The 23,049-nt window shown below is 45.9% G+C and overlaps 3 protein-coding genes across 3 annotated transcripts; all 3 read right to left on the minus strand.

Moving 5' to 3' along the window:
- Window positions 1-6,561: 6,561 nt before the first annotated feature.
- Window positions 6,562-8,034, minus strand: LOC128979975 (multicilin-like). The gene is made up of 2 exons (XM_054398374.1): window positions 8,008-8,034; window positions 6,562-7,032 (listed from the first exon to the last, which is right to left on the minus strand). Exons 1-2 carry the CDS (start codon window positions 8,032-8,034, stop codon window positions 6,562-6,564), a joined length of 498 nt encoding a protein of 165 aa, XP_054254349.1.
- Window positions 8,035-8,054: 20 nt separating this feature from the next.
- LOC128979976 (ATP-dependent RNA helicase DHX29-like) lies at window positions 8,055-13,874 on the minus strand. The gene is made up of 8 exons (XM_054398375.1): window positions 13,821-13,874; window positions 13,120-13,248; window positions 12,215-12,290; window positions 11,343-11,567; window positions 10,364-10,500; window positions 9,607-9,700; window positions 8,582-8,884; window positions 8,055-8,063 (listed from the first exon to the last, which is right to left on the minus strand). Exons 2-8 carry the CDS (start codon window positions 13,227-13,229, stop codon window positions 8,055-8,057), a joined length of 954 nt encoding a protein of 317 aa, XP_054254350.1. The 5' UTR covers window positions 13,230-13,248; window positions 13,821-13,874.
- Window positions 13,875-22,212: 8,338 nt separating this feature from the next.
- LOC128979977 (multicilin-like) lies at window positions 22,213-22,683 on the minus strand (the record flags this gene model as incomplete). The annotated part of the gene is made up of 1 exon (XM_054398376.1): window positions 22,213-22,683. A coding segment is annotated over one exon (471 nt), but the record flags the coding sequence as incomplete, so codon positions are not given.
- Between the last annotated feature and the right edge of the window lie 366 nt (window positions 22,684-23,049).

A 23,049-nucleotide genomic window follows, 5' to 3' on the forward strand; every position in this document is an offset into this window, starting at 1 on the left:
TTTTGTTGCTTCTTGGAATAATCATATGGCTACTGATAGTACTGTATCAAGAAAGACATAAGGCTACTTGCTCTTCCAACTCTGCTGTGAATGTGAAAACCAATCCAGTAAATTTGGTGGCCACTGTAAGCAGAAAGCGTAAAGGAGCTGCAGGAGGAGATGCAGATGCTGCAGGAGATGGTGCAGATGGAGATGAGGGTCCTTCTACTCAGGGTCCCTCTCTTAAGAAAGATCCTTCTGATGAGGAAGAGAGGGTTAGCCTTAAAACTCTGGTAGACCTCTTGAGACCCCACATGGATGATGGAAATGTAGGTCAGGATGTAGACCCTGGTAGATTAGCAACTGCTGGTAGTGCCTCTGAACTCAAAGAAATTCAACAGAGGATTAAAATAGGATTATGGGGACAGCGACCTCAGGATGATGATGATGATGATGATGATGAGGATGACATACAGTCAGCTAATGCACCCAGACAGGAAATTAGACATGTGAGGAAGGATTACATCAGAGGAGATAATGAGCCAGTCCTGTCTTGGCTAGCCAGGTGTTTTGATATGGGAGCCCCAGCATTGGTGGTAGGCGACAAGTCGGCCTCTCAGTTGGGGATGCTCTCAAAGGATACAGGCATAGACAGGCACCTAGGCAAGTGCATTGGTAAAGTTTCTCTGTGGGCACGCCTCCTACTGGCAGTCTTGCTGAGGTACCCCAGCAGAGATGATTTACCATGGAACCCTAAGCCTTGGACCACAATAGCTGAGGGAATCAAGCGTCTGAGAGAGTTTGCTGTGAGAGAAGTAATGTATGGAGATCATAAGACTCTGAATCCTGATGAAATTCCTGTTGGAACAGGCCTTGCCAAAAAGCTCATTAAGCTTGCTCCTCCTAATTATGCTACTATTCTGTCAAGCAGGATTGTGGCAAGAAATTATGGTGGAGCACCTCCTACTGTTGGCCATTTCACTGACCAAATGAGGCAGTTGGAGGATAGTCTTGCACGTACTTCTTTGGTTTCAGCCATTGAAACTTTGTCTGGAGAAATAAAGAATTGCATGAAAGAGCTGAAGGAGGAACTTAAAACCTCCATATCCAACTTGATGAAGGGGGATGATTCTGATTCCTCTTCCTCCAGATGGATACAAGTTTCAGCTGTTAGGAACAGACGTGCTCCAAGGAGGCCATTCCAGAATAGGTCAAACCAAAACAGACAGCAGAGGCAATCACGTGGCAGTATCTGGATAACTCTGCGTGATCAGTTTGGTGAGAACATGAACAGATGGGATGGTCAACCAACTTCTGATCTTTTCAAGAGGTTACGGGAGCTGCAGAGGGGCAGATCCCGAGGTAGCAATACCAGGAGGGTAGCTGTCACTTCCTCAGTTTCCCAGAACAACTCTGATAGCTCCAACAGTGATCCTAATTCTGGTGCTGGACGTTGTGCCAGCTGTACATGTGGAGGTAATCCCCAGCATTAGGGGTGCCCTGCCTTCTGCCAGGGGGAGGTAAGGGATAATGGAGATAACAGAATCTATTGGGATGTGTACATCCAGTGGCCTGGCACTTCAAAATTTCAGAAGTACAGGGCCTTGGTTGACACAGGAGCTCAGTGTACCATAATACCATCAAATTATCAAGGGGGAGAATCTATAACTATTCAGGGAGTCACTGGTGGATCTCAAGAGTTGTTTAAGATCGAAGTTGATATAAGTTTAACTGGAAAGCAGTGGAAGAAACATACTATTGTAACAGGTCCTAATGCACCTTGTATTTTGGGAATTGACTTTCCGAGAGAAGGGCATTTTAAAGACCCTAAGGGTTACAAATGGGCTTTTGGAATAGCAACTGTAGAAATTGATGGAGGAAAATTGAAGTTGTCCATTAGACCTGAGCTTTCAGATGAATCTGCAGTTGTGGGACAACATGAGATAGAGGATGTAAAGCTGCCGGTTGCTTCTCAAACTGTGCATCACAGACAATACCGAACCAACCATGACTCTTTGGTGCCCATTCAAAACTTGATTCGTCAGTTGGAGAGTCAGAAAGTCATCAGCAAAACTCATTCACCTTTCAACAGTCCAATCTGGCCTGTGAGAAAGCAGAATGGAGAGTGGCGTCTGACAGTTGATTTCCATGCCTTGAATGAAGTAACTCCAGCCATGAGTGCAGCTGTACCAGACATGATGGAACTCCAATATGAGCTGGAATCCAAGCAGGCCAAATGGTATGCTACCACAGACATTGCTAATGCTTTCTTCTCTATTCCCATAGCAGAGGAATGCAGGCCTCAGTTTGCTTTCACCTGGAGAGGCATTCAGTACACATTCAATCGTTTGCCCCAGGGGTGGATTCACAGTTCAACCATCTGCCATGCAGTGGTCCATGATGCTTTGGAGAAAGGTGGAGCTCCAGAACACATTCAGTTCATCGATGACATCATCGTCTGGGGTGAGACTGCTGAAGAATTCTTCGAGAAAGGTAACAAAATCATTGACATTCTCTTGCAAGCTGGTTTCGCTATCAAGCGAGACGAGGTGAAAGGACCTGCCAGAGAAATCCAGTTTCTGGGAGTGCGGTGGCAAGATGGTTGCCGTCACATCCCAATGGATGTGATAAACAGAGTCTCCACCATGGCAAATCCCATCAACAAGAAAGAAACTCTGCGTTTCTTAGGCATAGTGGGATTTTGGAGACTGCACATTCCCAGATACAGTCAGATTGTGAAACCTCTGTATGATGTGACTCGAAAGAGAAACATTTTCCAATGGGGTCCTGAGCAACAAGCAGCCTTTGACCAGATCAAGCGAGAGGTAGTCCAAGCGATGGGTCTGGGACCTGTCCGAACTGGTCCAGACATTAAGAACATTCTGTACACGGCCGTGAGTGACAATGGTCCGACCTGGTGCTTATGGCAAAGAGCTCCAGGGGAGACACGAGGACGTCCTCTTGGTTTCTGGGGTCGTGGCTACAGAGGCTCAGAGGCAAACTACACTCCGACAGAGAAAGAGATTTTAGCTGCTTATGAAGGAGTGAAAGCTGCTTCTGAAGTGATTGGAACTGAGTCACAACTTCTTCTAGCTCCTAGATTGCCAGTTCTGAATTGGATGTTCAAAGGCAAAGGTTCTTCACCACATCATGCAACAGATGCTACCTGGTCTAAGTGGATGGCTCTGATAACACAGAGAGCTCGAATGGGAAATCTCGAAAGGCCTGGTTTGGTGGAGGTGATCACAAACTGGCCAGAAGGCACAAGCTGTGCTAAACCTCCAGAGGAGAGAGTAACTCGTGCTGAGGAAGCTCCTCCTTACAGTGATCTGTCTGATGATGAAAAGAGATATGCTTTGTTCACAGACGGTTCCTGTCGTCTGGTTGGGAACAAGCGGAGATGGAAATCTGCAGTGTGGAGTCCAACGCGCAGAGTTGCAGAAGCGAGAGATGGAGAAGGAGAATCCAGTCAATTTGCAGAGGTAAAAGCTGTCCAGCTAGCTCTTAACATAGCTGAACGTGAGAGATGGCCAAAGATTTATCTCTACACCGACTCGTGGATGGTAGCCAATGCCTTGTGGGGTTGGCTGAAAGACTGGAAGAAGAATGGCTGGCAGAGGAAAGGAAAGCCAATCTGGGCTGCAGATCTGTGGCGAGACATTGCTGCTCGCATTGAGAGAATCCCAGTGAAAGTGAGACACATCGATGCTCACATTCCTAAGAGCAAAGCTACAGAGGAACAACACCACAACCATCAGGCAGATCTAGCTGCAAGAGTTTCCCAGGTGGACACAAACTCTGATCCTGATCCTGATCTTGACTGGAAACACCGAGGTGAGCTGTTCTTAGCTCGGTGGGCCCATGACTCGTCAGGACATCAAGGCAGAGATGCAACCTACCGATGGGCTCGTGACAGATCCATTGACATTTCCATGGATGCTATCACACAAGTCATCCATGACTGTGACATTTGTGCTGCTATTAAGCAGGCAAAGCGGATCAAGCCCTTGTGGTACGGTGACCGATGGTCCAAGTACAAGTATGGTGAAGCCTGGCAGATTGACTACATCACTCTACCTCGTTCTCCATCTGGTAAGCAGTATGTGCTGACTATGGTAGAGGCAAGCACTGGATGGCTGGAAACTTATCCAGTTCCTCATGCAACTGCACATAACACCATTCTTGGTCTGGAGAGACAAATCCTGTGGAGACACGGAACTCCAGAGAGGATTGAGTCAGACAACGGAACTCATTTCAAGAACAATCTTGTAAAAAACTGGGCCAAAGAGCACGGCATCGAGTGGATATTCCACATTCCCTACTATGCACCAGCTGCAGGGAAGATCGAACGCTACAACGGTTTGCTGAAAACCACTCTCAAAGCCATGGGGGGTGGATCTTTGAAAAACTGGGAGAAACATTTAGCACAAGCAACCTGGTTGGTGAATAGTAGAGGTTCAGTGAATCGAGCTGGACCTGCCCAATCAGATTTGTTGCGAAAGGAAGAAGGTGATAGAGTTCCTGTTATCAGAGAAAAGAATCTGTTAGGCAAAACTGTTTGGGTATTTTCTCCTTCAGGAGAGGCCAAACCTGTCCGAGGGGTGGTTTCTGCTGAAGGTCCTGGTCACACCTATTGGGTGATGCAAGAAAATGGTGAAATTCAGTGTATTCCACAAAGAAATCTAACTTTGGCTGAGAGAGGTTAAATTCAGAGTGTTGCGCAGATACAGCATCGCACCCAAGAGGAGAGTCCATGAGATCTACGGTGCACGAACCCTGAGAGCCCTGAGTCGCCTGAGAGTCCCTGTTCCTTTCCTCATTCCATCTGCGAGGAAACAAGCTGTTTGCTATTTTTCCTGTGATTTGACTCTTTTGAATCATCTACATCTGAGATAGCCGGAATGGACTATGGTCTTTATTCACCTATTGTTGTAGATATTATTATTAGATTAGATAAATGATAGTAGCAGCCAATGGAATTGGAAGTGGTTGTGGCCATTTCAGTACTTCACAAAAGATACTGAGCAAGTGATGGGTTAACTACAGAGAGCAAATGAGAGCTCCTTTTCTTCCTCCCCACTTAACAATATTCTTCTGAACATCCAGTGTGCTACTCTGTCCTGTACTTTGGGGACTAAGATACAGTTCCCCATCATTAACCTGAATTGTGATATGACTTGCGTAACACATTTATCCATGCCCGAGGTACATCACACAATCTTACTTCTGTTTTGAAGCATATACCTTACCATTGCTAAAGTTACCTTGAATGCTGTTATCAAAGATGTATCATATATCTGGAATAATCCACTTAATACATGAAGGATTAATAATGATGTTTTGGATGTCTCTCACGTCACACTAACCTACTGGCCGAGGATGCAGTGTACTAACGCTTCCTCAGGTTTAACATCAAAACAGATATTTATTGTTTTTCCAGCAGGTCTGTAATCCAGGCGTGTGCCACTTACCAAGTGGGCAGTATATCACAGCAAACCTTCGAGGAAAGAGAACAGTCACAGAATTGTAATTTCCCCCGTCCCGTCCCTGTTCCCCCCTCCCCACCCCGCCTCCCCATTTTATTGACCTTGTCCTTGTACGAAAAGTGACGTCAAAAGAGCATATACACATCTAAAGTCTCCCTTGCGAGTACTCCCCTTTCAGGGCAGCATGGAACGAGTGACCCGTGCTGGACTGTGGCCGGAGCCCAGCAGGTGTCAGGACAGAACAAGCACAGTGTGACAGCGCTTGCGGCAGACAATACCCAGATAGCCCATCACCAGAGCCTGGGTGTCAGTTTACTCTCCGCCAGCACCGTCGGTGATTTCAGCTTAGGTTCGGCGGCGCAGCCGTGAGGGACTCTTGACAGTGGGAGGATCTTCACCCTCCCAGTACGGGGTTCAGTAGAGGCAAAGTGCCGCGGGCTGTTTTCCATTTTTCCTGCTCACACCTTAGGCTTTCAAGTGTTGGCGGCCCCGGCCCTACCATTTGAGCAGTACCTGTAAGACTCAACCCGCAAACTGATGCCCACACACGGCCCAGCAAAGACCGGTCGGGGGCCGGCGGACCGGGGTGCTGGCGGGGGAGTGGCACCGCCTCTTCTAGAGCTTCCCTCTGGCGCAGCCCCTCGGCCCCGCCCTGAGAGCAGGGGCACAGGGGATCGGGGCCAAGCCAGGGACTGTCCGCCCGCTTTTCCTTCGCCGGGGGCGGAAACGCTCACCGCCTCCCCAGGCCGCGCCGGCAGCTCCCGCGCCCGCGGTGCCCTTCCCCGCGCCCGCGGAGCCGAGTAAAATCTCCAGGTAAAATCGGGTAGAACTTCATTTAATCTCTACATGCATTAGTAAATTACTGGCAGAGAATAGCTGACTCGAAAACTGCGGCAGCCCTGTGTAAAGTCTGACGACCACAGCAGCGGCGGCGCCCGAGGCTCGCCCCCGTCGCCCCCGTCGCCGTCGGCGTGCTTCTTCCTTCTCCGCTCCAGCCTCCAGCCGCGGGGAAAACGCCAGTACGCACTTGCGACGAGAAAAACGGGAGGGTGCCGACGGCGCGCCCGGGACACGCGTGGTAGGGGCGGTGGGGTGCTTAGCTTGGCACCCAGCGGAAGCGGTACCCGCCGGCGGCCGTGCGGACTGTGAAGGCGCTGCCTTGCGGGAAGGCCAGGGTGCGGATGCTACCCGCCTCCCCCAGCGCAGCCCGCAGGCTGCCGGGTCCCTCCAGCTCCTCGCCGCCGGAGCGCGGAGCGGCGCGGACCGTACGCAGCCCGCGGAAGGCGCCGTGCAGGCTCGGGGCCAGCCGCGGGCGCTCGGCTGTGGGGCTTCCACACGGGCTCCCTCCAAGGCCGGCTCCCGAACCGGCCCCCAGGCTTCGCAGAGGAGCGCGGTGCTTCTCCGATACTTCACGCAGCATGGTGTCCACGCCCGCCGTCTCCTCCTGCGGCTCCTGTCGCTCGTTCCCGTCCCAGGTCCCGGCCGGAGCGGCGGGAGGAGGAGGTGGAGAATGAAGAGGAGGAGGAGGAAGGGCAGCCCCGTCGGCACACTTCGACAGCATCAGCGTCTGCCAGCGGGAGAGAGCACGACTTCCGAGGGCTGTGCCGCACCGCGCATCTCAAACCACCCTGCACAACACTATGTCGGTGTGAGCTGAAATTCCACCCCCCCCCGACAATAACCAGGCTAGCCCAGTCTGGAAGCAAATGAAGGCTGTACTTACAAGCAGAGTCTAAAATCTACGATGAAATGCAATGAATATGTACAAATATACAAAATTCACAACATTTACAACTATATACAATCAACAGAAAAGCACAACCGATCTCCCTTTGCTTCCCCCCAAGGGGACCCTCCCAAAGGGGCCTCTCTCTCTCCCAGGAGCTTCCCCCCAGACCCACCTGGACAGAGAAGCAGAGTTAGTTAAGCAGAAAGTTGTTAACTTAGCTGCCAAGGTCAGTACGTGTTATCTTCAGCCAGAAGAGAAGAAGAAACAGCAGCCAGACAGCCCAGCAACTGCCCCCACTGCCGAACGCAGAATGTGCAGAGTGCCTACTTTGTTTTGGGTAATAGTTCTTAAACATTTCTATCTATCCAATGGAAGTGTTTAGAACAATCGTTATTTTGCTTTCTTACACCCAATAGTGACTTATTTACATTCTTTCACTTTTCTGTTTTGAACTTTGCAAGGAAAAATTAAAAAGGCAGTTTCAAGCCATCACAAACACCATCTCGGCTTCACCCTGCCCCGCACCCGTCTGACGACACTGCTTCCTCCCACACCACATGATCCATCCCACACCTCACTGCCGTGCCTTGCACTACCCCATCCCACATTGACCCATCCTGCACAACCCTGCCCCAAACTGTACCACACTGTCCCCCACTGCCCTGCTTCACCCTGATGCACCATCTTGATTCACACTGCCCCACATCCCACCCCACCACGAATCACCCTGTTGTGCACCACACGGTGTCACACTACACCACCTCATCCCACCCCATACCTCCTCCACCACCCCATCCCATGGCCCTATCCCACCTCACACTGTTCGACCTCATCCTGCATGCTATCCCCCAATGCACCCCTCATTCCACCTGCATATAAACAAACACAGCCATTAAAAACAACAACAAAAAAAACCCCAAACCATACAAAAATCTGTAACACCGAATCTATCTCATTTTCAAAGGAAAATACTGTGTATGTTTACTTATAAGATCCAATCAGCCTAAGTAATTATACACAGAAAAAAACAACAGCGATTTGTCTGCTCTGGACCACGTAAAAGACGTTATACCTAGGTAAGTGACAGGCTTATAAGCTACCAGGAAATTAACTAAAGCCACAGCTTCCCTTTAAAAATTTAAACAGAAAGGTATCGTGGAATGGGAGTACCATTCGTAGCTACCAGTTTCATCATGAACACACTTGTTCACGATGTTCACCCTTTTTTCTTCAGTACTCAGTTGACTCATTTTTATGGACTTCAGGACCATTAGATACTAAACACATTTAAGATGAAGATATTCAGGTACACTTTACACTGATCTATGTTACTTAATATTAGAGGAACAACTCCACCTTTACAGTCGCATTTACTATTTGCACTTACTTTCTCCTGGTAAAGAAGCCATCCGTGTGTTTGTAAGTCTCGGTTTACAGAGGAAGGATGCACTTGTGCTTTACCCTGAGCAGTTTCTACCATGCAAGCCAGCTTCTCTGTAATATCCACAGATTCCATATATATTATTTTTCCAACGTTGTCATAAAGCCCTGCAGTCAACACGGCTTTAAGAAGAGCTATTTCATGGAGAGAAAGGGATTGTGTGGTTCCATTTCCATCCAATCCAAATTGCATTGTAGGTGCTGTGAACCCTGCTGCTCTGACCACCCTTATGAGTTCTTGCTTCACATCCTGAAATTAGTAAGGTATTAGTAAAACTCTGAATTTAAAAGGTACATGCTCTGCTCCATCAGCATGCAATGATACTTCATGCCAAGTACTTGTGCCTCCCCAGCAGAAAAATCTCTTACTAGAAAAACACTTGTATTTTCTGCAACCACTTTTTAATTCTGTCTGTTTCTAAGAGAAAAACAAGACCTGGAATAGAAGATTAGATACATGGTACTATCTACTGCAAATACTAAGTCTCTCACCTGTAGTTAAAACAAAACCAAACTTGCATCAAAGATCCACTTCTGCCTAGGAGACCTTGGTCACCCAAACTTAAACAGGAAAGCCTAATTAAGACATTTTTTCTACCAAAATAAGAGGCCTTTTATATATTTTTTGTGGCTCATCTTTCAAACTTATCAGAGCTGCCATTTAATACCAACATTAACACAACCTAAGTATTTTAATTCCTAAGCTTCGATTCTTTGGTGGAAGTAAGGATTGGCTTCTCCAATGGCAATGACTGGAAGATGTATAGCAACAAAATGTGTAATCAAAACTCAAAATGCATAGAGAGCTACCTCATTTGAGGGCGTGCATGTAATCAGTCCTTAGCATTCCACTTGTTTGTGTCTTGTCTAAATTGTAACTCTTATATAGCACATCTTTCAAACTGGATGACATTTTCAGAGGGAAATTTTAACAAATAACTTCCCTGTGAAGAGCAGAATTATTTGGTTTACCTCCAGAGTTAACAGTGAAGTCCTATTAAGAAAATTTCTTCTGCAATAAGTCATTTCAGTACGATATCCCCCTTCTTGTCGAGCCCTTTTCCACCTAAGAAACCCCTCCTTATTACAGCAAAAACCCCCCAAAACCAAAAAAAAAAAAAAAAAATCACATCAAGAGTATAAAAATATGAAAGCGGCATTAAGCTGAAAGGCAATACTGAGTTTTGGTCAGCATCCTCCACTCAAAACTAGAACTAAGTGGAATTAATAAAGATGAATGCTGCTGGTGAAAGACCACACCATATAAATTTGGTAGATACTAACAAAAACATACATGGCAATTTTATCTCAAAAATCACACACTTCTGTCTGTTTTGACAGTGGAAACGAGACTCAGGTGTGGTTTTTTGAGACTTGGTGATAACATCCTAAGAAGAAAAAAGACCCTGAAATGCATGTAGTTGTATAATAAATATACTTGTACTTTCTCAAATACAAAATATTCAGGTCAGCGTATCCCAAACAGCACACAATCTATTTTAGACAGAAAGATAAACAGATCCAGTACACCTCTGTATATGTGGATAGCTAAAAGTCATTAAAAGGATAAGGTACTAAGCAAGCTACATTATGTTAGAATACTTTACAATCTACTGTTCTGATTGAGATGCAAACAATTCAACAGAAGACACTTAATGATTCTTTTCAGAACTACATTACTTAGGTGTTATCAACATCTAGCTATAAGCACAGGAGAATTATCAGTTACCCCAAGTAAGCATTGTAGATTGTTATATGGTCTGAAACTGCCATTGCAAGTGATGACTTTGCAAGATCTGCTTCATCTTTTCGACCAATTGGTGTAGTAAATGGGGATTTTTCTGTCATAACTGCAGCCAGAGTTGCCTGAAGTGAGCAAAGCACACATTTTATTAGAAAATTACAGGCTTATGATAAAAAAATATTACCGGTAACATGTAATCATAATTTAACTTCTACTACATCTCAAGGGAAACTTCTCACCATAAAAATTTCTTACACATAACTCACAATTTAGATTAATAGTGCCTTATACATACAGATAAAAGAAAAACAAACCGAAAACTCACATGAAATTGCCAACTGACAGAGCAATACCTGGTACGACACACTGAAGATCAGATTAAGCAACTGCTTGAGATTATACCACTTTAACAGCAGGTATCGAGAAAATAAGGAATTTTAACTTAATTTTCAGCAACTAACATACTTAGGCTTCCTCCTAATTTGCAGTAAATTAAATAGAAAAGGTGAAAGTATAAACTCTGCCACAGTTTTCCTACAGTAAACTACCACATCAATTAATCTCCAATAACTTTACATCAGCAGATTATTGGTCCACAAACTGTGGGGTAATCTAGATTGGTCCAACCTACACATAAAAGGGCTTTTTCTCTAAGTATCATATTCCCTGGAATAGTAGCAGACAGAACTGAGGATTAAGTCTGACTACCCCCTTGTGAAAAGTACCTAGGAGTTTAGAATCATAGAATCATTTAGGTGGGATAAGACCTTTAAGGTCCTTGAACCCAAGTGTAAAGAGCACAAGAACATTTCCCTCCATGACATCCAGGTGCCCTCATCTTGAAATACCTATTTTAACTTCTTGCATCATCCTTTCAAAAAAATATGCTTCAAGAAATCAAACTGATTGTAAAGAGTTAACCGTTTATGCTTTTCAGAAATGTAGATATCTTTTTTTAACTCACCACAGGATCCAAGCAGCCAAATATAGCGCCAAATATAAGCATTTTGCCAATCTTTACATTGACAGGAAGGGCTGCAAGGTGCTGGCCCAATGGAGTCAGCTTGGGCTCATTTAACAGACAAGCCCCAATCTTCCTCAACAGGTTCATTGCATTACCAATTACTTGCTGCTGTGGTGGGTCTAAGGCTCTAGAGAGGAAATCTTCAGGGGAGCCAAGACTGCATTTCTGTGGAGTAAATGGGCATATATTTCAACACAAAAATTGCAACAAACTTTTGTGGCAGCTACAGAGGAAACTGGAAAGCCATTCTTGCAATCAAAAGCCTACATTCCCTCCCCTCTAAATCAGCTTCTTGGTTCCCAGAACACAGACGTGCCCTGTAGTAAATTAACACAACCACTGTTTGGAAGAACCACCAATCAGAGAAGCGTGTTACCAGTGAAGACATATGAGCAGGAGACTCTCAGACTTGACGAGATGCAGCTCCACATGGCACTATTTTGTCAGGCTGCCATTCTTCCCCATGTGTATCCTACTCACTCATGATGGAGAGAGGGAATGGAATTGCAGAAATAAGTTTGAAGGGTATTTAAGTTTGAATTGCCACTCTGAGGTAAACTGAAATAGTATAGCATGTTGTTCTCAGTCAGCAGCATGTTCTGGATTTTCCAACCCATAGGTACTGGGTTCCCTCACACCGTGGTGGCAGAAGCCCCACTAACTACATAGGATTAGGGCTGTCCCAGAAAACATTTTTAGACAAAAAGGTCAGTAATTCCAAAACCACATGGTAGTATGAAGGTGTAATTCCTCCAAAGGCATATGTAATATTTTTACCAGGAAAGCCAGCAATTCTAAAACCACAGTCATACCATAATATGAAGGCATAATTCTTCCAGAGGCACACGCAGTATTTCTGGCACAGAATATTCCATGAAACTTTCAAACCTGCAGCATCACAAAAACATCAAAAGACAAATATTCAGTTTACTCTTCAAATTCAACACAAACTCAGATTTCACATGCTCCTTCTTTGCAGATGTTGTTGAGGGGTAAGGTAGGAATGGCACTTATTTTAATGCATAGATAAGGCAGGAATGGCACTTATTTTAATGCATAGATAAACTGTTCATCCTTTGAATTAAGTCATGTGGAAAGCAAAAGTTTTATTGAAAGAGAAGGAAAGGCAGCAAGACCTCAATTAAAAACAAGCCTTAAAAATGCATAGCTTTAAAACTGGAAGTCTTGTACATGACTAAAATCCACATTTCATTAGTTATGTATAAGCATTTCTCAGACTTCCAAACAAGTAGGAAAAAGGTTATTCCACTGCAGTAACAGAAACTAATTCTGCAGTGGTGCATAATTTGTTATTTTCCCCATCTCTTATGCATAGAGATATCACCTCAGAAACCTACAGATTTGTCTCATTAAAAAAAAAAGTTCAAAGTTCAGGAAGTTAGGTTTGTGGGGCAGTAGATGTTTTTAAACACTGGTCTTTTAAAATTCCTTGATGCTGCACTTTATAATGTGTTTGGAAAGAAAAAATCATAGAGTATGCTAAGAATAAAATAAACTTTAAAAAAATCATTAAGCAGACTACTGTTAAGACTTACTACTATGATGTTCAAATTATGATAAAAAAAAATAAATCTTTCCAGTTTACAGTAACTAAAGAGAACTTTAACAAGACTTCTGGTTTTACCACAGGAAAAGAAAAAAAAGACAAAAATATTGATGAGAGTTACCAAATCTTCCTTAACCAAGTTTACAGTACCTTTCTCTTGTGTACATTCGGAAGCAGAATCCATCCCTAACACGGCCAGCTCTTCCTTGTCGCTGCAGAGCACTAGCTTTACTAACAAAGGTCTCTTCCAGAGAACTCATCTGACTACTTTCATGATACCTTAAAAACGGTAAAGTGAGTGCCCATTCAGATTTTCAGAATTAAAGTTTTAATGCATACTTAAATACCAGCATATTGATAATATATCTAAATAGTATTCATCTGAAAACACTGTAGTTTTGGAAACTAAGCATACCTGGGGGAAACTATGTCACTTTGGGTACAAGTCTTTAATGAAAAGGTAAAAATTGGAAAATTAAGAGTTACTCTATTACTTCATATCCCTGGCAATTCAGAACCGTTCTAACACATTCTCTAGGGCTTTTCGCATTTAAAATAGGCAAAACATAGCTTCTAAAATTGAGTCTGTATATAAAAAAAAAAATCCACTTCAGTTTTAAGCCAGTACTTAATCACCGCTTTCTAGATCAACGAAGAACTCCCTTGATCTTCACACCATTTGAAAATCCGAAGATTCATCCAAAACTTGTACCTAAACTGTAAGCTGTTCAATAAGCTTACCAATATTCTTGTCCAGAACTGTAGTTTAGTAAGAACACAAAATTCTTCCAGTACTAAGCTCCAAATATTTACAATGATAACAGTATGACTGATGAAAATCAAATTCTCACCTATTTTCTTTTGTTCTCCCAGTATCAATTACAAAGACAACATCTGGTATTGTGATACCTGTCTCTGCTATATTGGTGGCCAGGACAATCTGAAATGAAGTAACATAAATAAAAATTATGGAATGTCTGTCTAATAGTTTTCATCCTTTTAATCATTATTATAGAGTAAATTTGGATAAAAGGTTGTGGGATTTTTGTTTGTTTGTTTTTTTACTCCAGAAACATTTCCTTAAACAGTCTGACAAAGAATTAAAAGCTACCTGACTTGGAAAATGGTTTAATCTTCCCCAGTTACTAAGGAGTCAAGTTAAGTGAAAATTTCACATTTACTCTGTTTCATGATCCACCCAAATTACTAGCTAGTGCCCGCCAAAACTGGCTAACTTTAATTAACAAATAGTTTGGAAGTAAGTAAAACACTATTTTTGTAGCTAGTTAACGGTTTAACAATAGCAAAATAAAAGGAAAGCAACAATTCAAGAGGCTCTTAAAAAATACTAGGTTTAAAAATTTGTGTAATTACTGTCAAGCTTTTTACAGACTATCAGATTACAATCACAGAATCACAATACATTAGAGATTGGAAGGGACCATTAGCCCTCTGGGCCACAAGGGCACATTACTATCCCAGAAGAATTTTCTTTTGCTGTTACAGAATTCCATAAGGAACTGGTTGTTGTGTAGTTGTGTGTGATTTGATTTTAAGGGAATTCAGAGATACACCCACAGGAAGTTTCCCCTTTAAGTGGTGAACTTTGCCTTCTTACACATATTGTACCTTTCTGACACCAAGAGGAGGTATTGCAAATGCAGCTGCTTGATCTTGAGTTGAAAGAACAGAATGCAATGCTATCAGCCTGTGCCTAAAACAAGAAATTACACTAATTAATATACACTTACCAAATTAAGATACAATAATTAAAAAAAAAAAGACTTGACTGATGACAATAGTTTGGAGAAGGCAACTAGAATAGACACTCGAAAGAGTAAAGCTTTGTACAATTAGGTATCAAAGTCTGCTTCAGTGTTTTATTACAGCAGCAAGAAAAGATAATGCCATTACTTCATAGGCATGTGTGATGGTTTGAAACTGTCTTTTTAATTTTTCCTTGCAAAGTTCAGAACAGAGAAAGTGAAAGAATGTAAATAAGTCACTATTGGGTGTAAGAAAGCAAAATAACGATTGTTCTAAACACTTCCATTGGATAGATAGAAATGTTTAAGAACTATTACCCAAAACAAAGTAGGCACTCTGCACATTCTGCATTCTGCAGTGGGGGCAGTTGCTGGGCTGTCTGGCTGCTGTTTCTTCTTCTCTTCTGGCTGAAGATAACACACACTGACCTTGGCAGCTAAGTTAACAACTTTCTGATTAACAAACTGTGCTTCTCTGTCCAGGTGGGTCTGGGGGGAAGCTCCTGGGAGAGAGAGGCCCCTTTGGGAGGGTCCCCTTGGGGGGAAGCAAAGGGAGATCGGTTGTGCTTTTTCTGTTGATTGTATATATTTGTGAATGTTGTGAATTTTGTATATTTGTACATATTCATTGCATTTCATTGTAGATTTTAGACTCTGCTTGTAAATACAGCTTTTCATTTGCTTCCAGACTGAGCTAGCCTGGTGAGATATGTGGCATATAAGTCGTTTCTTTGGGTTAAGAACAAGTTACTGAATGTTGGTGAATTCTGTTGTGGTCTTATTGGGCTAAGAAGCTATGGTAACTCAACTATGGATCTGCTAGCAGACACATATGAGTTTGTTACTCCTCTTACAACTACAGAGGGTCCTTGGAACCAGTGGTACCTTAGATATCTTGTACTAGCCTTAATCTTAATTTTGTTGCTTCTTGGAATAATCATATGGCTACTGATAGTACTGTATCAAGAAAGACATAAGGCTACTTGCTCTTCCAACTCTGCTGTGAATGTGAAAACCAAGCCAGTAAATTTGGTGGCCACTGTAACCAGAAAGCGTAAAGGAGCTGCAGGAGGAGATGCAGATGCTGCAGGAGATGGTGCAGATGGAGATGAGGGTCCTTCTACTCAGGGTCCCTCTCTTAAGAAAGATCCTTCTGATGAGGAAGAGAGGGTTAGCCTTAAAACTCTGGTAGACCTCTTGAGACCCCACATGGATGATGGAGATGTAGGTCAGGATGTAGACCCTGGTAGATTAGCAACTGCTGGTAGTGCCTCTGAACTCAAAGAAATTCAACGGAGGATTAAAATAGGATTATGGGGACAGCGACCTCAGGATGATGATGATGATGATGATGATGAGGATGACATACAGTCAGCTAATGCACCCAGACAGGAAATTAGACATGTGAGGAAGGATTACATCAGAGGAGATAATGAGCCAGTCCTGTCTTGGCTAGCCAGGTGTTTTGATATGGGAGCCCCAGCATTGGTGGTAGGCGACAAGTCGGCCTCTCAGTTGGGGATGCTCTCAAAGGATACAGGCATAGACAGGCACCTAGGCAAGTGCATTGGTAAAGTTTCTCTGTGGGCACGCCTCCTACTGGCAGTCTCGCTGAGGTACCCCAGCAGAGATGATTTACCATGGAACCCTAAGCCTTGGACCACAATAGCTGAGGGAATCAAGCGTCTGAGAGAGTTTGCTGTGAGAGAAGTAATGTATGGAGATCATAAGACTCTGAATCCTGATGAAATTCCTGTTGGAACAGGCCTTGCCAAAAAGCTCATTAAGCTTGCTCCTCCTAATTATGCTACTATTCTGGCAAGCAGGATTGTGGCAAGAAATTATGGTGGAGCACCTCCTACTGTTGGCCATTTCACTGACCAAATGAGGCAGTTGGAGGATAGTCTTGCACGTACTTCTTTGGTTTCAGCCATTGAAACTTTGTCTGGAGAAATGAAGAATTGCATGAAAGAGCTGAAGGAGGAACTTAAAACCTCCATATCCAACTTGATGAAGGGGGATGATTCTGATTCCTCTTCCTCCAGATGGATACAAGTTTCAGCTGTTAGGAACAGACGTGCTCCAAGGAGGCCATTCCAGAATAGGTCAAACCAAAACAGACAGCAGAGGCAATCACGTGGCAGTATCTGGATAACTCTGCGTGATCAGTTTGGTGAGAACATGAACAGATGGGATGGTCAACCAACTTCTGATCTTTTCAAGAGGTTACGGGAGCTGCAGAGGGGCAGATCCCGAGGTAGCAATACCAGGAGGGTAGCTGTCGCTTCCTCAGTTTCCCAGAACAACTCTGATAGCTCCAACAGTGATCCTAATTCTGGTGCTGGACGTTGTGCCAGCTGTACATGTGGAGGTAATCCCCACCATTAGGGGTGCCCTGCCTTCCGCCAGGGGGAGGTAAGGGATAATGGAGATAACAGAATCTATTGGGATGTGTACATCCAGTGGCCTGGCACTTCAAAATTTCAGAAGTACAGGGCCTTGGTTGACACAGGAGCTCAGTGCACCATAATACCATCAAATTATCAAGGGGGAGAATCTATAACTATTCAGGGAGTCACTGGTGGATCTCAAGAGTTGTTTAAGATAGAGGTTGATATAAGTTTAACTGGGAAGCAGTGGAAGAAACATACTATTGTAACAGGTCCTAATGCACCTTGTATTTTGGGAATTGACTTTCTGAGAGAAGGGCGTTTTAAAGACCCTAAGGGTTACAAATGGGCTTTTGGAATAGCAACTGTAGAAATTGATGGAGGAAAATTGAAGTTGTCCATTAGACCTGAGCTTTCAGATGAATCTGCAGTTGTGGGACAACATGAGATAGAGGATGTAAAGCTGCCGGTTGCTTCTCAAACTGTGCATCACAGACAATACAGAACCAACCGTGACTCTTTGGTGCCCATTCAAAACTTGATTCGTCAGTTGGAGAGTCAGAAGGTCATCAGCAAAACTCATTCACCTTTCAACAGTCCAATCTGGCCTGTGAGAAAGCAGAATGGAGAGTGGCGTCTGACAGTTGATTTCCGTGCCTTGAATGAAGTAACTCCACCCATGAGTGCAGCTGTACCAGACATGATGGAACTCCAATATGAGCTGGAATCCAAGCAGGCCAAATGGTATGCTACCATAGACATTGCTAATGCTTTCTTCTCTATTCCCATAGCAGAGGAATGCAGGCCTCAGTTTGCTTTCACCTGGAGAGGCATTCAGTACACATTCAATCGTTTGCCCCAGGGGTGGATTCACAGTTCAACCATCTGCCATGCAGTGATCCATGATGCTTTGGAGAAAGGTGGAGCTCCAGAACACATTCAGTTCATCGATGACATCATCGTCTGGGGTGAGACTGCTGAAGAAGTCTTCGAGAAAGGTAACAAAATCATTGACATTCTCTTGCAAGCTGGTTTCGCTATCAAGCGAGACAAGGTGAAAGGACCTGCCAGAGAAATCCAGTTTCTGGGAGTGCGGTGGCAAGATGGTCGCCGTCACATCCCAATGGATGTGATAAACAGAGTCTCCACCATGGCAAATCCCATCAACAAGAAAGAAACTCTGCGTTTCTTAGGCATAGTGGGATTTTGGAGACTGCACATTCCTGGATACAGTCAGATTGTGAAACCTCTCTATGATGTGACTCGAAAGAGAAACAGTTTCCAATGGGGTCCTGAGCAACAAGCAGCCTTTGACCAGATCAAGCGAGAGGTAGTCCAAGCGATGGGTCTGGGACCTGTCCGAACTGGTCCAGACATTAAGAACATTCTGTACACGGCCGCGAGTGACAATGGTCCAACCTGGTGCTTATGGCAAAGAGCTCCAGGGGAGACACGAGGACGTCCTCTTGGTTTCTGGGGTCGTGGCTACAGAGGCTCAGAGGCAAACTACACTCCAACAGAGAAAGAGATTTTAGCTGCTTATGAAGGAGTGAAAGCTGCTTCTGAAGTGATTGGAACTGAGTCACAACTTCTTCTAGCTCCTAGATTGCCAGTTCTGAATTGGATGTTCAAAGGCAAAGGTTCTTCACCACATCATGCAACAGATGCTACCTGGTCTAAGTGGATGGCTCTGATAACACAGAGAGCTCGAATGGGAAATCTCGAAAGGCCTGGTTTGGTGGAGGTGATCACAAACTGGCCAGAAGGCACAAGCTGTGCTAAACCTCCAGAGGAGAGAGTAACTCGTGCTGAGGAAGCTCCTCCTTACAGTGATCTGTCTGATGATGAAAAGAGATATGCTTTGTTCACAGACGGTTCCTGTCGTCTGGTTGGGAACAAGCGGAGATGGAAATCTGCAGTGTGGAGTCCAACGCGCAGAGTTGCAGAAGCGAGAGATGGAGAAGGAGAATCCAGTCAATTTGCAGAGGTAAAAGCTGTCCAGCTAGCTCTTAACATAGCTGAACGTGAGAGATGGCCAAAGCTTTATCTCTACACCGACTCGTGGATGGTAGCCAATGCCTTGTGGGGTTGGCTGAAAGACTGGAAGAAGAATGGCTGGCAGAGGAAAGGAAAGCCAATCTGGGCTGCAGATCTGTGGCAAGACATTGCTGCTCGCATTGAGAGAATCCCAGTGAAAGTGAGACACATCGATGCTCACATTCCTAAGAGCAAAGCTACAGAGGAACAACAACACAACCATCAGGCAGATCTAGCTGCAAGAGTTTCCCAGGTGGACACAAACTCTGATCCTGATCCTGATCTTGACTGGAAACACCGAGGTGAGCTGTTCTTAGCTCGGTGGGCCCATGACTCGTCAGGACATCAAGGCAGAGATGCAACCTACCGATGGGCTCGTGACAGATCCATTGACATTTCCATGGATGCTATCACACAAGTCATCCATGACTGTGACATTTGTGCTGCTATTAAGCAGGCAAAGCGGATCAAGCCCTTGTGGTACGGTGACCGATGGTCCAAGTACAAGTATGGTGAAGCCTGGCAGATTGACTACATCACTCTACCTCGTTCTCCATCTGGTAAGCAGTATGTGCTGACTATGGTAGAGGCAAGCACTGGATGGCTGGAAACTTATCCAGTTCCTCATGCAACTGCACGTAACACCATTCTTGGTCTGGAGAGACAAATCCTGTGGAGACACGGAACTCCAGAGAGGATTGAGTCAGACAACGGAACTCATTTCAAGAACAATCTTGTAAAAAACTGGGCCAAAGAGCACGGCATCGAGTGGATATTCCACATTCCCTACTATGCACCAGCTGCAGGGAAGATCGAACGCTACAACGGTTTGCTGAAAACCACTCTCAAAGCCATGGGGGGTGGATCTTTGAAAAACTGGGAGAAACATTTAGCACAAGCAACCTGGTTGGTGAATAGTAGAGGTTCAGTGAATCGAGCTGGACCTGCCCAATCAGATTTGTTGCGAAAGGAAGAAGGTGATAGAGTTCCTGTTATCAGAGAAAAGAATCTGTTAGGCAAAACTGTTTGGGTATTTTCTCCTTCAGGAGAGGCCAAACCTGTCCGAGGGGTGGTTTCTGCTGAAGGTCCTGGTCACACCTATTGGGTGATGCAAGAAAATGGTGAAATTCAGTGTATTCCACAAAGAAATCTAACTTTGGCTGAGAGAGGTTAAATTCAGAGTGTTGCGCAGATACAGCATCGCGCCCAAGAGGAGAGTCCATGAGATCTACGGTGCACGAACCCTGAGAGCCCTGAGTCACCTGAGAGTCCCTGTTCCTTTCCTTCGCTCCATCTGCGAGGAAACAAGCTGTTTGCTGTTTTTCCTGTGATTTGACTCTTTTGAATCATCTACATCTGAGATAGCCGGAATGGACTATGGTCTTTATTCACCTATTGTTGTAGATATTATTTTAGATTAGATAAATGATAGTAGCAGCCAATGGAATTGGAAGTGGTTGTGGCCATTTCAGTACTTCACAAAAGATACTGAGCAAGTGATGGGTTAACTACAGAGAGCAAATGAGAGCTCCTTTTCTTCCTCCCCACTTAACAATATTCTTCTGAACATCCAGTGTGCTACTCTGTCCTGTACTTTGGGGACTAAGATACAGTTCCCCATCATTAACCTGAATTGTGATATGACTTGCGTAACACATTTATCCATGCCCGAGGTACATCACACAATCTTACTTCTGTTTTGAAGCATATACCTTACCATTGCTAAAGTTACCTTGAATGCTGTTATCAAAGATGTATCATATATCTGGAATAATCCACTTAATACATGAAGGATTAATAATGATGTTTTGGATGTCTCTCACGTCACACTAACCTACTGGCCGAGGATGCAGTGTACTAACGCTTCCTCAGGTTTAACATCAAAACAGATATTTATTGTTCTTCCAGCAGGTCTGTAATCCAGGCGTGTGCCACTTACCAAGTGGGCAGTATATCACAGCAAACCTTCGAGGAAAGAGAACAGTCACAGAATTGTAATTTCCCCCGTCCCGTCCCTGTTCCCCCCTCCCCACCCCGCCTCCCCATTTTATTGACCTTGTCCTTGTACGAAAAGTGACGTCAAAAGAGCATATACACATCTAAAGTCTCCCTTGCGAGTACTCCCCTTTCAGGGCAGCATGGAACGAGTGACCCGTGCTGGACTGTGGCCGGAGCCCAGCAGGTGTCAGGACAGAACAAGCACAGTGTGACAGCGCTTGCGGCAGACAATACCCAGATAGCCCATCACCAGAGCCTGGGTGTCAGTTTACTCTCCGCCAGCACCGTCGGTGATTTCAGCTTAGGTTCGGCGGCGCAGCCGTGAGGGACTCTTGACAGTGGGAGGATCTTCACCCTCCCAGTACGGGGTTCAGTAGAGGCAAAGTGCCGCGGGCTGTTTTCCATTTTTCCTGCTCACACCTTAGGCTTTCAAGTGTTGGCGGCCCCGGCCCTACCATTTGAGCAGTACCTGTAAGACTCAACCCGCAAACTGATGCCCACACACGGCCCAGCAAAGACCGGTCGGGGGCCGGCGGACCGGGGTGCTGGCGGGGGAGTGGCACCGCCTCTTCTAGAGCTTCCCTCTGGCGCAGCCCCTCGGCCCCGCCCTGAGAGCAGGGGCACAGGGGATCGGGGCCAAGCCAGGGACTGTCCGCCCGCTTTTCCTTCGCCGGGGGCGGAAACGCTCACCGCCTCCCCAGGCCGCGCCGGCAGCTCCCGCGCCCGCGGTGCCCTTCCCCGCGCCCGCGGAGCCGAGTAAAATCTCCAGGTAAAATCGGGTAGAACTTCATTTAATCTCTACATGCATTAGTAAATTACTGGCAGAGAATAGCTGACTCGAAAACTGCGGCAGCCCTGTGTAAAGTCTGACGACCACAGCAGCGGCGGCGCCCGAGGCTCGCCCCCGTCGCCCCCGTCGCCGTCGGCGTGCTTCTTCCTTCTCCGCTCCAGCCTCCAGCCGCGGGGAAAACGCCAGTACGCACTTGCGACGAGAAAAACGGGAGGGTGCCGACGGCGCGCCCGGGACACGCGTGGTAGGGGCGGTGGGGTGCTTAGCTTGGCACCCAGCGGAAGCGGTACCCGCCGGCGGCCGTGCGGACTGTGAAGGCGCTGCCTTGCGGGAAGGCCAGGGTGCGGATGCTACCCGCCTCCCCCAGCGCAGCCCGCAGGCTGCCGGGTCCCTCCAGCTCCTCGCCGCCGGAGCGCGGAGCGGCGCGGACCGTACGCAGCCCGCGGAAGGCGCCGTGCAGGCTCGGGGCCAGCCGCGGGCGCTCGGCTGTGGGGCTTCCACACGGGCTCCCTCCAAGGCCGGCTCCCGAACCGGCCCCCAGGCTTCGCAGAGGAGCGCGGTGCTTCTCCGATACTTCACGCAGCATGGTGTCCACGCCCGCCGTCTCCTCCTGCGGCTCCTGTCGCTCGTTCCCGTCCCAGGTCCCGGCCGGAGCGGCGGGAGGAGGAGGTGGAGAATGAAGAGGAGGAGGAGGAAGGGCAGCCCCGTCGGCACACTTCGACAGCATCAGCGTCTGCCAGCGGGAGAGAGCACGACTTCCGAGGGCTGTGCCGCACCGCGCATCTCAAACCACCCTGCACAACACTATGTCGGTGTGAGCTGAAATTCCACCCCCCCCCGACAATAACCAGGCTAGCCCAGTCTGGAAGCAAATGAAGGCTGTACTTACAAGCAGAGTCTAAAATCTACGATGAAATGCAATGAATATGTACAAATATACAAAATTCACAACATTTACAACTATATACAATCAACAGAAAAGCACAACCGATCTCCCTTTGCTTCCCCCCAAGGGGACCCTCCCAAAGGGGCCTCTCTCTCTCCCAGGAGCTTCCCCCCAGACCCACCTGGACAGAGAAGCAGAGTTAGTTAAGCAGAA

Source organism: Indicator indicator (genome assembly GCF_027791375.1).
Source record: "Indicator indicator isolate 239-I01 chromosome Z unlocalized genomic scaffold, UM_Iind_1.1 iindZ_random_scaffold_243, whole genome shotgun sequence".
Taxonomy (NCBI): Eukaryota; Metazoa; Chordata; class Aves; order Piciformes; family Indicatoridae; genus Indicator; species Indicator indicator.